We start from the raw sequence: 13,174 nt of genomic DNA, 5'->3' as shown, positions 1-13,174 counted from the left end.
GTTTCTTCGTCTTCTTAATAATAAAACAACTTCAGACATTATCTTTTCACAACTGAAACACCCCTTATTTAAACATTCGTTTGTTGGCGATATTCAGGACCTATGCTGTTTTCGGATGCTAAATTTTCAAAACTTAATTCAAAATAAAAAGAAGATAAAAATAGCACTTTCTAAAAGTGAAATTCCCTCCGAAGTTGAACAAACTTTGAAACATGCAATAGAGTGCTGGAGTGCGAAAGAGCAAAGAGGAATTTTTAACAAATTCTGGAAGAAAAAATTCTTAAGTGAAAATCACAAGAAATAACTTTCTTATTTTTCTTTTTTACCTTGTAAATTACATTGGGTGTTAAATAAATGAAATAATAATAATAATAATTTTTTGTACCCGTAAGTATCTTTTTTTTGTAAAAAAAAATTGTCCCGTAAGCAACTTTTATAGAAAGCAAAAAGTATATACATCGACTATCAATTAGCCTGACTCACAAGGGAGAGCTGCTACATTGACTGAGGGTTTGGTTAGAATCAGCATTGAGGTCAGGCATAGGGTTATAGTTATGACAAGGTTAAAATATGGTTGTATTATTGTAATTAATTGTTTTTCTAAATAGATGAAAATAAAAATAAAATATAATATATAATAAACAAAAATAACAAAATAAATATAAAAAATATATTTTTATAATAAAATAATAAATTTAAATATGCATAAATAAAAATAGAAATAAAATAAAAATTAAAAAATATGTATAAATATGATAAAAATTTTTAAAAATAGTAAAAAAACAATTATCTTATGGGAACAAAAAAAACATGTCCCCGTAAACGCCGACTAGGAGTATATGTATATATATGTGTGTGTGTGACATGCACTGACTAGGTTAAACAATGATACTGTATGATATAATGGTTATTATAATGATATATACATCATTATAATAACCATTATATATATATATATATATATATATATATATATATATATATATATATATATATACTTACCAAGACTCGTATTTTACTTGTCCAAGCTAGTTACTTATAAAACATGAGTTATGAAAGATATGGAAAAAAACGGTGGTACTCTTAGGTGCTTGATAAATGGAAGTAAGCGTTTATTAATTTTTGTAAACTTTTTCTACCTATTCTGAGCCCCTCCTCCTCCCCTCTTTTATTAAATTTTACTTCTTATGAACAAAGAAATCTTAAAACTAAAAAAAATCTTTCAGTACTTTTAAAAAGTTAGAAAATATAAACACACTTATAGAAATAAAAGTATATATTCTGACCTACCTGTTTATCAGGACCCCTCCTTCCTCAATTTTCTAAATCTGAACTAAAATTTCCACCTATCTTTTTATTTCTACCCCACCTTGTATTAAGCAACTGAGAGTCAAATAGTTCTTTTAGTTGTTGACTTGCTGCTTCTGTTTTCTTGGTAGTTTTATAAAATCTGATCCTAAATTTTAAAGATTTATTAAAATTTTACTGGAGGCAAGTTGAATTATAAAAAATGCAGATGTATTGCTCAATTTTTTTTTTAGAAATTGTCTTAAATGATTTAGTTAGAATTATCACAAAGAATCAAATTGGTCTTTCTAAAAACAGAAATCAAAAACTTTATTAATTTTATAAGTAATAGTTTGAAGTACAATTGTCAATTGTACTTCAAATTATTACTTATAAAATATTTTCATATTTATCAGAATAGGATAAATAAACTAATAAAACTCATATTAAAAACTCAAGAAACAAAAATCATACCAACATGCTAGCACTAAAACAAATCATACTAATCATGCTTATTTGCAGAGTTTGGATATTTTTTGTTTTGGAACTCGTTCTAAAATAATTTTCTATAAAACAAGACTTCAGCTAAAAGCACATTGTCAGCAAAGTGCTGATTAGATGTGCATTGTGGAGCAATTCTGATTGAATTTGTGCATGAGTATTTGTCTTTATCATTAGGTTTCAAGTACTAGAACCGCATCCAGAAAGATAGTCTAATGTTTGTTTTCTCATAGTAGTGTACATTAAAATAATTGTAGCTTGCTAGTCACAAAGAATATAATTTTTTTTACCTACAGCCTATGTTACTCCACCTACAGCCATAGGTTGTAGGTAAAGATTTTGTTTTTACCTACAGCCTATGGCTATAATTGCTCTCCCTAAAAGGACAGGGTTTTTAGCTTGAGGGGGATGAAAACAGAGGCGATTCGGTAATAGATAAATGAGTAAATTGTTAAAACTTTTGTTTAGGACACTTCTGTTTTGTTCAACATGTGAATCTTTAGTCTTTACACTTTTGCTATCATGGGTGCCTACTTATTTTCATGATGAATTTCCTCAAAGTAAAGTATGTTTTTTTTTAATCATTTTAATTACAGTATGTTTTGTATTTAGTATAAGTACAAAAGAGATTTTTTATTATTATTTTTGGTCCAGAAAAACAACAACATAGTTACACAGAAATAAAATTAGTTAATTTTACTCTTTCTTTTACTAATACATTTATGAGACATTTTCAGTTGTTTTCCTTTTGAAAAGATTTAGCAAAAGATCAGAATTATGCTTCATGTCCTGCTGCCTTGTAGGATACGCTTTCTAAGGCAAAGGCTAGGAAAAGCCAACTTCGAATTAAAACACCCTCTGCTTTAGGGCTTTTGATTGAGTAAAGGCTAGAGATGATGTCTCGATAAAAGTACTTATCTTGGGCAGATGTTAAATGCATCCAGCTACTGTCTTGTAGAAGGCCTTCTAGACAAAGACTTAAGGGGTAAATAGATTCCATCTGTCAACCAGCCTCGCACCCCTTCTTCATCTATTAGGCTGGCGTAGATGTATTTACAATACATTGTTTCCAGTTTAGGATGTTGAATACTGGATCTTCCTCACTCAATGCATAAGTTTTGCTTGTGTCTCTGTTTCTATGTCTAGGCAACTCATTCTATTATCTCCTAATGAGCGTACAGCTCTAAAACTCAGTTTTATGGTTCTGAGGCTAGCTGATAGTAAGGCTTCCTGAACTTTGTGGTAGCTCTCAGAGAGGCTGATTGCATTAGTAGCTGTAAAATATCAGAGTACTAACAGTGCCATGTTGGGTATAGATGGTGTCTCTGTTCGTACTTTTGGTGTGCATTGTCGAGGCCATATTTGGAACCCTTTGTTACGGCTTAGGGTTTATTAAGAGTAATGAGGCAAAAAATGATGGCTCTGCTTCATCTTAATACTGCACTCTTTTCGGTTTCTGATCAAATCAACCAAACCCTTTCTCTCTATCCTTCAGCCAATATCGTTGTCTTTCATGACTTTGTTGCATATCACACTGAATGACTTGGCTCTAGTGTCATTGACTCTGCAGATGTTAAGGCCCCCAACTTTTGTCTTTCTCAATCTCTAACACAAATATTCACTTTCCAACTTGCTTTCCAGACAATTTGAATCATTTACCTTCTCTATTCGACTTGTGTCTTGTTTCTGTTTCTAGTCAGTGCTCGGTTTCTCCACATATACCCTTAGGTGCTTCTGATCTTGGTATTATCTCTATTATTCTTCTTCATCATGAGAATCCCCCTATCATCGTACCTCTTACAACTATCTTTAAGCTGACTGGGACTCTTTCTGTGATTTTCTTTGTGATGGCTCTTGGGTATAAATCTTTTGTTTTCCAGCTGACAAATGTGCTTCTTATGTAACTTCTTGGATTTTTGGCTGGCATGGAATTTTGTATTCTCTCTCAACAATTCTAAGTCAGACCTCACTCTTTTCCATGTTTTTTCTGTCATTGTGCTGCTGCAATTTTTAATTGTAACCATTACTATCATATCTATCAGCAAACATTTTTCCAGAAAACAGACGTCCGTTTACTACTCCTAGAAACCATTATAAAAAAGTTTTGTGTAATGCTGAAGCCTGCTATTCTAAGGCCATGAAATCTTGTATTTTATCTCAAAAATTAGGCTCTAGTGACTTCTGGAGAATCTTTAACAGTTAAAATAAAATCTATTATTCCACCTCTCTTGCACAGTTCAGATTTTGTCACCTCACATTAAGACAAAACTGAAATGTTTGCTAAGAACTTCTCATCAATATCATCTCTTGATTCCACTAGTCGCATTCTTCCTGATATAGCCGACGAACAAGTTAATCCATTGCTTGGCCTTTGCATCACTCCAGCTTCTGTATTTAAAGTGATTTCCTGCTTAGACTCTTTTACAGCTTGTGGTCCAGACAACATACCTGTTATAGTCTTGCAGAAGTGTTCTCCGGAGCTGTTGCCTATAGTTTCAAAGCTATTTAACAAGTGCTTATCACAGTCTTGTTTTCAAGTCTGCTGGAAAGCGGCATCTGTTATACCTATTTTCGAAAATTCTGGAGAGCGATCTGACTCGTCTAACTAACATCCCATTAGTCTTTTTACTATCATAAGCAAGGTTTTTGAGTCTTTAATTAACAAACTCTTAATCTCTCATCTTGAATTCAATAACTTACTTTCTGATCATCAATATGGATTTCGATTTTCTGTCTCTACTGCAGATTTGTTAATGATAATAACTGATAGGTTTTATCGTGCATTAAATAGATGTGGAGAGGCTATAGCTATCGCTCTTGACATTTCTAAAGTTTTTGATAAAGTTTGGCATGCTGGTGCATGCTCAATAAGTTATTTTCTTATGGTATATCAGGTAACATCTTTAAGATTATTGAATCTTTCCTTACCAATCATATTATAAAAGTTGTCCTCAATGGACAGCACTCTATTTCATATCCTGTAACTTCAGAGGTTCCTCAAGGTTTTATTCTTTGCCCTATATTTTTTTAAATTTACATTAACAATCTTCCAGATAATCTTACATCTAAGGTGGCATTATTTACTGATGGTACTACCATTTATTTTTGTCTTGATAAGAAGTCAACACTCTTTGATTGCTTGGAAGGTCATTTGAGCTTGAAAAGTATCTCACTTCTGCTACAGCGTGGGGCTTTCAGTGGCTGGTTTTTTAACTCAGATAAAACTCAATTTTTTTCAGCTAGTTATCGCAATAATCTAGATCTTCCTATATTTATGAACGATAATGTACTTGATGAGTCATCTACCCTTCATCTTCTAGGATTAACTCTTTTTTCTTGGAAACCATATGTCAAATCAGTTGCAAATAAGCATTTGCTAAGGTTGCATCTCTTTATCATGCACTTTCTTACTCAAGATTCTATTCTTTATCTCTATAAATATCAAATCTGTCCTTGGTTGGAATGTTGTTGCCATATCTAGGGCAGGTCTTCCAATGATGCCCTTTCTATTTTAGGCAAAGTGAAAAAACACATTGTAAACATAGTTGGACCTGCTCTTGCAGCCGATCTTCAACCATTATCACATTGTTGTAATGTTGTTTTTCTTTCTCTTTTCTATAAATACTTTTCTATAAATACTACAAGAGTACTGCTCTAAAGAGCTAGCATTCCTTTCTTTTTTTTCTTATCTACTAAAATTTATTCTTGTGTTGTTCGTCATTCAATTAAGTCTCATCCTTTTACTGTGACTGTTCCTAAATGCTCTAAAAGTTCTTATTTGTCTAGTTTTTTTCCTAGAACATCAGTTCTTTGGAATTCACTTCCTTTGTCTTGCTTTCCTGATTCATATAATTTGCAATCTTTTAAGTTGTCTGTTAATCGTTATCTTGCTCTAAATTTCATATTTTCTCATCCAGTAACTTCCCACTCTAATAGTGGTTGCTTGCAGTCTTGTTGGAAGTAAAAATGTTGAAATATATATCCATAATGGACCTGAGAATGTCAGGTTCCATTATAGATATTTAATACATATACATTTAGTACTTACACTATCATGAATTTCTAAATAATACTTTTTTTTTCTGCTGAATATATAGTATAATGTTTAGCTCAAATGGTTAAGAAACTTGAGAATGCACTAAAAACCGTATCACTGTAAGTCAAAGAGACTGACAGATTTTTTGTCATGTCAAATGAAATGAAACCTTTTTTATTTCAGAGTATTATAACAGTCGAAAAAAGTTTATTTTTTAATTCAAATGAAGTCCTAGAGTCATAAATGGGGGAAAAGGGTAGAATTGAACGGTTTTTATTCTATTTAAGCATTTTAGATGCGTTTTACAAAAAAAAATATATTAAAGAGTATTTATTCTGTAAAAATAAAAAAGAGCATTTATAAAATGAGAAAAAAGTGTTAAGAATCACAAATTATCAAAAAACACAAATATTTACGTTAATAATGTCTTAGCGCAATATCCAATAAAAATCGAATAAGTCTTTTTCCTGATCTAGAGTTGGCTGAACAGTGAGAGAATTCATTCTTAATTTAAACCTACTCCAAAATACTGCAAACATTATAACGCAAAATAAAGTGTTAGAACCAGGATGTGAAATAAAAAAAATAGTGACAAAAATATAGCTAGAAAACTAGAGAAAAAGAATTAAGGAAAGAAAAATCATGGATAGACTCAGAATAGATCTTGGATAGAAGCAGAATAGAACATATGCATGATTTATATAATAACTGAATTTATCTGTTTTGAAATATGCGTGAAACTTTTAATAAAGAGTTATAGAATTATATCGTTTTCGGATGTTCTGTTGAATAGGCAAGTTTTTATACAGTTGACTTGCATCATTATTTACTTTTCTTCTTTTTAATTGCAAAGACCAAATTATTATTCATGATTGCTCTCTCGCTCTCTCTCTCTCTCTCTCTCTCTCTCTCTTCTGCCAATGCAGTTTTAAATATCTTTAAGAGTAATCTTGTGTGAATTCCTATTATATAGAATATATGACTTTAATTATTAGTTTTTGACTGGTTATTGAGTTGTTTTAGAAAAAAGTTGACCTTTAACAGTTTTAATTTGATATCAACTGGCTCAATGTTGTTTGCTACAAGTAAATTGGTTCACATTTGTTTATGTATGTTTAGTGATTGTTTTACAAGTGTAGCTTTATTTGTTTGCTGAACTTTGGTATCAGATTTGTTTAGTTAGGTCTTTAGTCCCATAAGATAGGTCTACAGTATGCTTTTAACAAAAAGCTCTTCAAATATGCTTGTTGCTGTAAAGTATTAAGCACACCCACTCACCCACCATCCACTATATGTTTTGCTTTTCATCAATTTGTTCCTTTAAACCTAATTTTCCATAAAATCGTATTCCCAAATATCTGAGTTTATGCGCATCATCTTTGTTTTGACTGTCTATTTTAAGTTTCAGTTATTAAGTTCACTAACTTTTGATTTCGGCCTTATTTTAATGTTTTTTTTCAATTGGCAATAAAGTTTAACATTTGTTAAATTTTTTTATTCTTAATCTTCACTTTTTAATCTTCATGTCTTCATATAAACACCTTTATCTCAAAAGTTAGGTCAGAGTAGATTTATATAGGCAAAGTAGATTTTTAGAAATTTTTAACAGCATCATTAACAAAGACATGTTTTGTATTCCTCTCATCCTTAACTTCTCATTTTTAACATCTAATTTATAGATCTAATTTTATTGTCTCTTTCAAGAATAAGGCAGAACCCATCTCTTGACAGCGGCTATTCTCGTAAAATAATTTGGGCGGGAGTACTCCCATGCTGATACCTGCCATAAGGATATATTGATGGAAAAATTGCTAAATAAAAGCATTTTTCTATTTTAATTCATTTTTGGAAATCTAAATCAACCAATCTTTAGTTGCTAAAAATATTTTTTGCTTGAACTTATAGCTTCCAACAACATTCTTGTCACAGTCTTACAAAAGTATTCTCCAGAATTAGTTTCAATATTTTCTAAATGATTTAAAACTTCACAATCACTGTACTTGTTATCATTAAATTTATTAACATCTAATATTTTAAAACCACAACTTGCTTCAACACACTTACTTGCAACTTAACTTACTTTCTGAAAATCAATTTCAGTCTTCTGATTTCATTGTTGTTGATGCTTGAATTTGAACAATCCTTCAGAATTCTTTTTCGTCTTTATGCTATTCTAACACAATTTTTCAAGTCTTCTCTCAACCTGCATTTTAACTCTCTTCTTTGTTTTTTGTTAACTTCCAACTTATATGTGGTTGTTATGGTTACAGTCTTGTTGGGAGTGAGTTCAAAAGAAAACAAGAACCAAGTTTAGTATTTGATAGAAAAATTTAAGTTTTGTGCTTAATTTTAGAGGTTTGCATTCTGAGGCCCTTTTACTTGTAACTTACTTTACTTGGAAACTATTGATGTTGTGTAAGAACAAATTAGTTTACATTGGTTTTTTTAAATAAAATACAAATTTTCAATTAACTAACAAAGTAATGTTAATTAATTAAATTATCATATTAGGTTTTATTTATTAAAAATTAACTATTTTTATCTTGTAATTAAGTTTAAAAAAATATCCAAATGTAATATCCAAAATTTAAAATTTTTTAAAAATTTATATTTTGAAAAAAAATTTAAGTTTACTTTAATACTTTTTAGTTAAAATTAAAATTTCCTTGCACAATGTGTTGTAATTGTCACACTTAGTTGGATAGAGTGTTGTAGTTTTTGCAATTAGGTAGGTAGTGTATGTAATTGTCACACTTAGGTGGGTAGAGTGTAATTATCACACTTAGGTGGGTAGAGTGTGTAAATCTCGCACTTAGCTCGGTACTGTGTGTGATTGTCAAACTTAGAGATTTTGTTTTTTCATTATATTTCGTCACAAAAAGCTTTTTATAAATTTTATTTTTAAAAACTTATTGATTAACAAACGAATATATTGATGTTAATAATGACTTTTCTCTTTGACTTTTGTACATTCGTTCGATTGGTTTTTTTCACATTTAGATCATTTAATTGTTTCTTCAGATTATAAACAAGTTCAAAACAAGAAAGAAAGTTAAAATTAAAAACATCAATCAAACAAGTTCTTTAAATAAAAAATTGAATAAAAGTTATAATTAGAAGTTTCTAAAATAGTTCATCCAGTGCCTATAATCGCCATTAATTTTGTGATTAATTAAAACTTTTTTTAGGGTTGGTTATTTAATGTAATACCTTGGGTTGCAAGTTTTTTCATAGAGAACATTTGCGGTATATTGAGCGATGAAATGCTAAAAAAAGGTAAAAACGATTTAAACTAATAAATTAATTACAAAGTTAAGATTCAATTGTTATATTCAAGTGTTATTTTTTTAAATTTTTTTCACAGGTAATAAAGTTTAAATAACATTTGATTTAATTTTTTAATTTTCCACTAGGCTATACTAGAACGATGGTACGAAAGCTGTTTGTGGTAAGTTATATAAATCATATTAGTGCTTACGCTTAGTTCTCATGTTTTTGGAAATATATATCGGATTAGTTGCAGAAAAATCATGGTTTTTATAAAATTCATCGTAGTCTTTACATCTTGCTACATTATGCATGTTTAAATCAATATAACTTAAGGCGCCATTTTCTATAGAAATTCTATTTAAAGAGTGAATACAATTTGTTTCACCTAGTGAGATATTTCTCGAGTTTTTTACTATTAATGGTCGTTGTACCAGTAGCTTTGAATTGCATTTTCTGTTTATACAAACAGGTGATGACGTTTTTATTCTTTCAATTGTGGTGTTTCTATCCATTTTGTAATTATATTTCCATCTTTCAGTTTTCCATTTTTTTTCCTTGTTTCCACTTTCTTCGTCGTACTTCACGCATGTATGAAGAGCAGGAAGTATGTTTTTCATTTTTTGATTTTCTTTTTTCATTTGTTTCTCGATATTTTCTTGAATTATTTCATCATGTGATCTTTTTTTTTGGCTGGTATATATGATACGCTTTTTATATTCTTCTAATTTTTGCGTTGATTTTTTTAACTTACCGATTTCTTTGTCTATATTAATAAGGTTTTGTCGACGTTGATGACCAATGTATTTGATGTCTTGTTTAAATTTCAGGTTATCTACTACATTCTTTGCATACAACTTGTCTACGTTCCATGGTTCAGAAAGTATATACGATTCATGCAAAGCATGATTCACCGGAGTTTTTCTTTCTACCATTTTTATTTTTTTTTATTTTTTTTTATAAAACCTTTATAATAAAAAAGTTGAATTTTTAAAATATTTTGGTTGTCATAGAACGTAATAAGTATTTATTATTTGTACGATTCTGAAGAAAAATAAAACAAATAAACTTTTTAAACAAAAATGATAATATATTGTTTCCAAGATTTTAACATTTGTTTCAAATTTTCTAAACATATCTTCTCATCACAGCACCTTTAGCTTTTTATGAAATTTTCATAAAATTGCGTTATCAGTAATTAAGTCATTATCTTCACTTTGAATATTTTTACAAACACGATTTTACACAATTTGTGTAAAAATATTTGTTTTTGCTTTTTTTAAGTTCCAGTTGATAGATAAATTAAGAAATTAAGGAATGGGATTTTAGGTAAGAAGTCACGTTAAAAATAAAATTGCGAAACGGTAGCTTCGACCAAATCTACCGTTTAAATCTATTTTATCTACTTAAAAAGTTGTTTTTTTATAGCATTGGTTTAATGACGTATTTTATTCAGATTAATTTTTTTTTTACATCTAATTCAAAATTCTGTTGAAATTTTATCAACTCAAGTTTTTTATGTTTTTTCCACAATGTTTATCAGTTGTTTTTAAGACATTTACATATTATCTGATTTTTCTTTAAATTGCGTTTTTTGATTTTGTCTATTTTTATTTCAATTGCTTCCTTATAGTAATAAAATGTTATTAAGTTTTTTTCGCTCTTTTAGTTCACAGCTTCTAATAATATTGTTTCAAATATAGAGTGCCGCTTTTTTCCCTCCTGTGGTTTTTTGTTTTATTCTCAATCACGTGACTTCTTTTGGAATGGGTTTGTGCTTAATGACATTAATTATTGGAGGTATGGGTGCTAATAGCAGTGGCATCGGTATGAATCCACAAGATCTTGCACCAAATCACGCTGGTTTAATTTATGGGGTGGCTAACACACTTGGTGCAATTTCAGGTTAGTATTAGGTTTTGCTAGTTTTTAGTGTACATCTTTTTTTATATATTGAATTTAACTTTCAAAAATTTTTTGATTTTATGACTGTGTGTTCTACTTTTTTACATTATAACTAAAAAATATTTTAAACAACATTAATTTGGTGTTTTTTATAAAAGTTTTATTTAATGTAAAAATTAAAGTTTTGCTTTTTTTTTTGTATAACGAAAGTTTTAGCGATTTTCATAAAGTTCAAATGTCATATATACATTTTTTTCTATAATTTTTAAATAGAGTTCATTTAAAATCTTTTTTTTTTGAAACTGTTGTTTTTTTTTGTAGGAATGGTTGGCGTATATATTACAGGCCGTATTTTAGATGCTACGGATGAGTGGGCTCTTGTTTTTCAGCTTGTATCGTTTGTATCTTTGCTAGGGGGTCTGTCGTTTTTATTTTTTGGTACAGGGGAAAAAATAGCTTAAACTTTTTAATAGGTGCGTAAATATTTCTATAAGATCTAGTCATTTGTTGTTGATTTTATAGACGGTGTAAATATTTGAATAAATTTTTTAATTAGAGGTTTCCAAGAATTGCTTCTAACTCTTTTTTTTTAGAAAAATATTTTCAAATGTGTTTATTGTTTTTGAAATCGATTTTTATATTGATTTAGTTTATATATTATATTTATTGTTTAATTATATATTTAAAAGTTTGGATATTTATTTTTAAAAATTTTTGGTACAATGTTGGCGAGTTGGCACATTGTACCAAATAATTTTTTTTTATTTGATACAAAGTGCCATAAAGAGAGGCGATTTTTAAATTAAAGTTGAATTAAAACATGTTATTTATATATTGTATTTAGTGATATATTTTTAGTAATCGACTAAGATATTTTTCTTTTCCGTTGTAATTTTTTTTTTAATTTGAATGATCATCTACATTTTGACAGAAATAAAATTCGACGTGACAGAAATAAAATTCAACGATAACTCTTCTTATTAGAATCTATTATTACAAAATAGAAAAACTTTATAAAATTACAATGTAAAAAGTTGATAGCTGCAAAAAATAGTAATACTCATTTTGAGAGAAGTAATGAAAACTGGCTAGCTCAAGATTTTCAATACACCTACAGTTCATTAAATGCTACATCATCAGTTAATGAAGTTGGGAAACCATGTCGCTCTTTTGAAAAAGCTTGTAACAAAACAAAAAGAATAAGCTTAACAATGTTTTTAATATTTTATTTAGCCATAAATTACTTCAACATGCAATATGCAACATGCATCAAAATTGAAACTAAGAAGTGAGTTTAAGTACAAAACTGGCACAAAAATTTCTAATATTTAAAATAAATACCCATTAAACCTGCTTAGATATATTCGTTTGATGAAGCTTTAGCAATCATAACTAATTGTGATATATCAAAATCAAAATACCAGCTCCTAAGATAAGTTGCTGAAAAAACGGCTGCAACATATATCCTTTGTATAATAGTATAGAATCTTCAAAAGCTAAATGCTATTCCAAGAACATTCAAATGGATGGCTATTCAGTACAAAACCGCTAAAAGATTTTCTAATAAGCTTTTTCTCAAAAAGGCTATGAGGTATCCAAAACATAATGCTACGGAATTAACTAAACTGACGTTTAGATGCAAGGCTGGTTTTAATGGTGCTATAGGATATAGTTTTTATCAACAGGTAAGTTAGAATGGAAAGTAATGCAAATAATCAACAGTTGATTATTTGCATAGTCCCTGTCGAACTCAGTAGACTTTATAATAATAAAAACGTAATATTATTCATCCAAAATGTGCGGCTAATAGATTGAAAATAAAAAAATGCATTTTTATATACAAAGATGATAAATAATCTACAGACTTGTTCAAAACGTCGTGGGCATATAATAATATCAATAATAGGGTTTCAAATCTATATAATCATTTATATTATCTATATATTTCTATAAATTTATCTATATATTTCAAATCTATTATACAATATCGATAATAGAGTTTCAAGTCTAGTGATAAATTTTCATTTTTTTTGAAGTGCGCATTTTTAATTTTGAAGTTTGTTGCATCAAATTTTTTTTTAGTTTATTCCACCAGAAAAGTCTGTTATTCAGTTCCACAATATTAAGAAGCTATAGGATTTGAAACTAAAAAATTGCAAATCCGCGTTTTTAAAGTTT

General features: G+C 28.9%; 1 protein-coding gene across 2 annotated transcripts in view; it reads left to right on the top strand.

The window, feature by feature from the left end:
• LOC136071698 (voltage-gated purine nucleotide uniporter SLC17A9-like) overlaps positions 1-11,881 on the top strand; it is a 27,282-nt gene extending 15,401 nt beyond the window's left edge. For both annotated transcript variants that reach the window (XM_065813990.1, XM_065813991.1), the window contains exons 5-9: positions 2,257-2,353; positions 9,013-9,100; positions 9,238-9,272; positions 10,795-10,996; positions 11,318-11,881. In XM_065813990.1, coding sequence (XP_065670062.1) covers positions 2,257-2,353; positions 9,013-9,100; positions 9,238-9,272; positions 10,795-10,996; positions 11,318-11,457 — 562 coding nt within the window. In that variant the 3' untranslated portion in view covers positions 11,458-11,881. The remainder of the gene's footprint in view (positions 1-2,256; positions 2,354-9,012; positions 9,101-9,237; positions 9,273-10,794; positions 10,997-11,317) is intronic.
• Positions 11,882-13,174: the final 1,293 nt, after the last annotated feature.

Source organism: Hydra vulgaris, chromosome 12 (genome assembly GCF_038396675.1).
Source record: "Hydra vulgaris chromosome 12, alternate assembly HydraT2T_AEP".
Classification (NCBI taxonomy): domain Eukaryota; kingdom Metazoa; phylum Cnidaria; class Hydrozoa; order Anthoathecata; family Hydridae; genus Hydra; species Hydra vulgaris.
The sequence above is the reverse complement of the archived record's forward strand: the minus strand, read 5'-3'. Positions and strand labels throughout refer to the sequence as shown.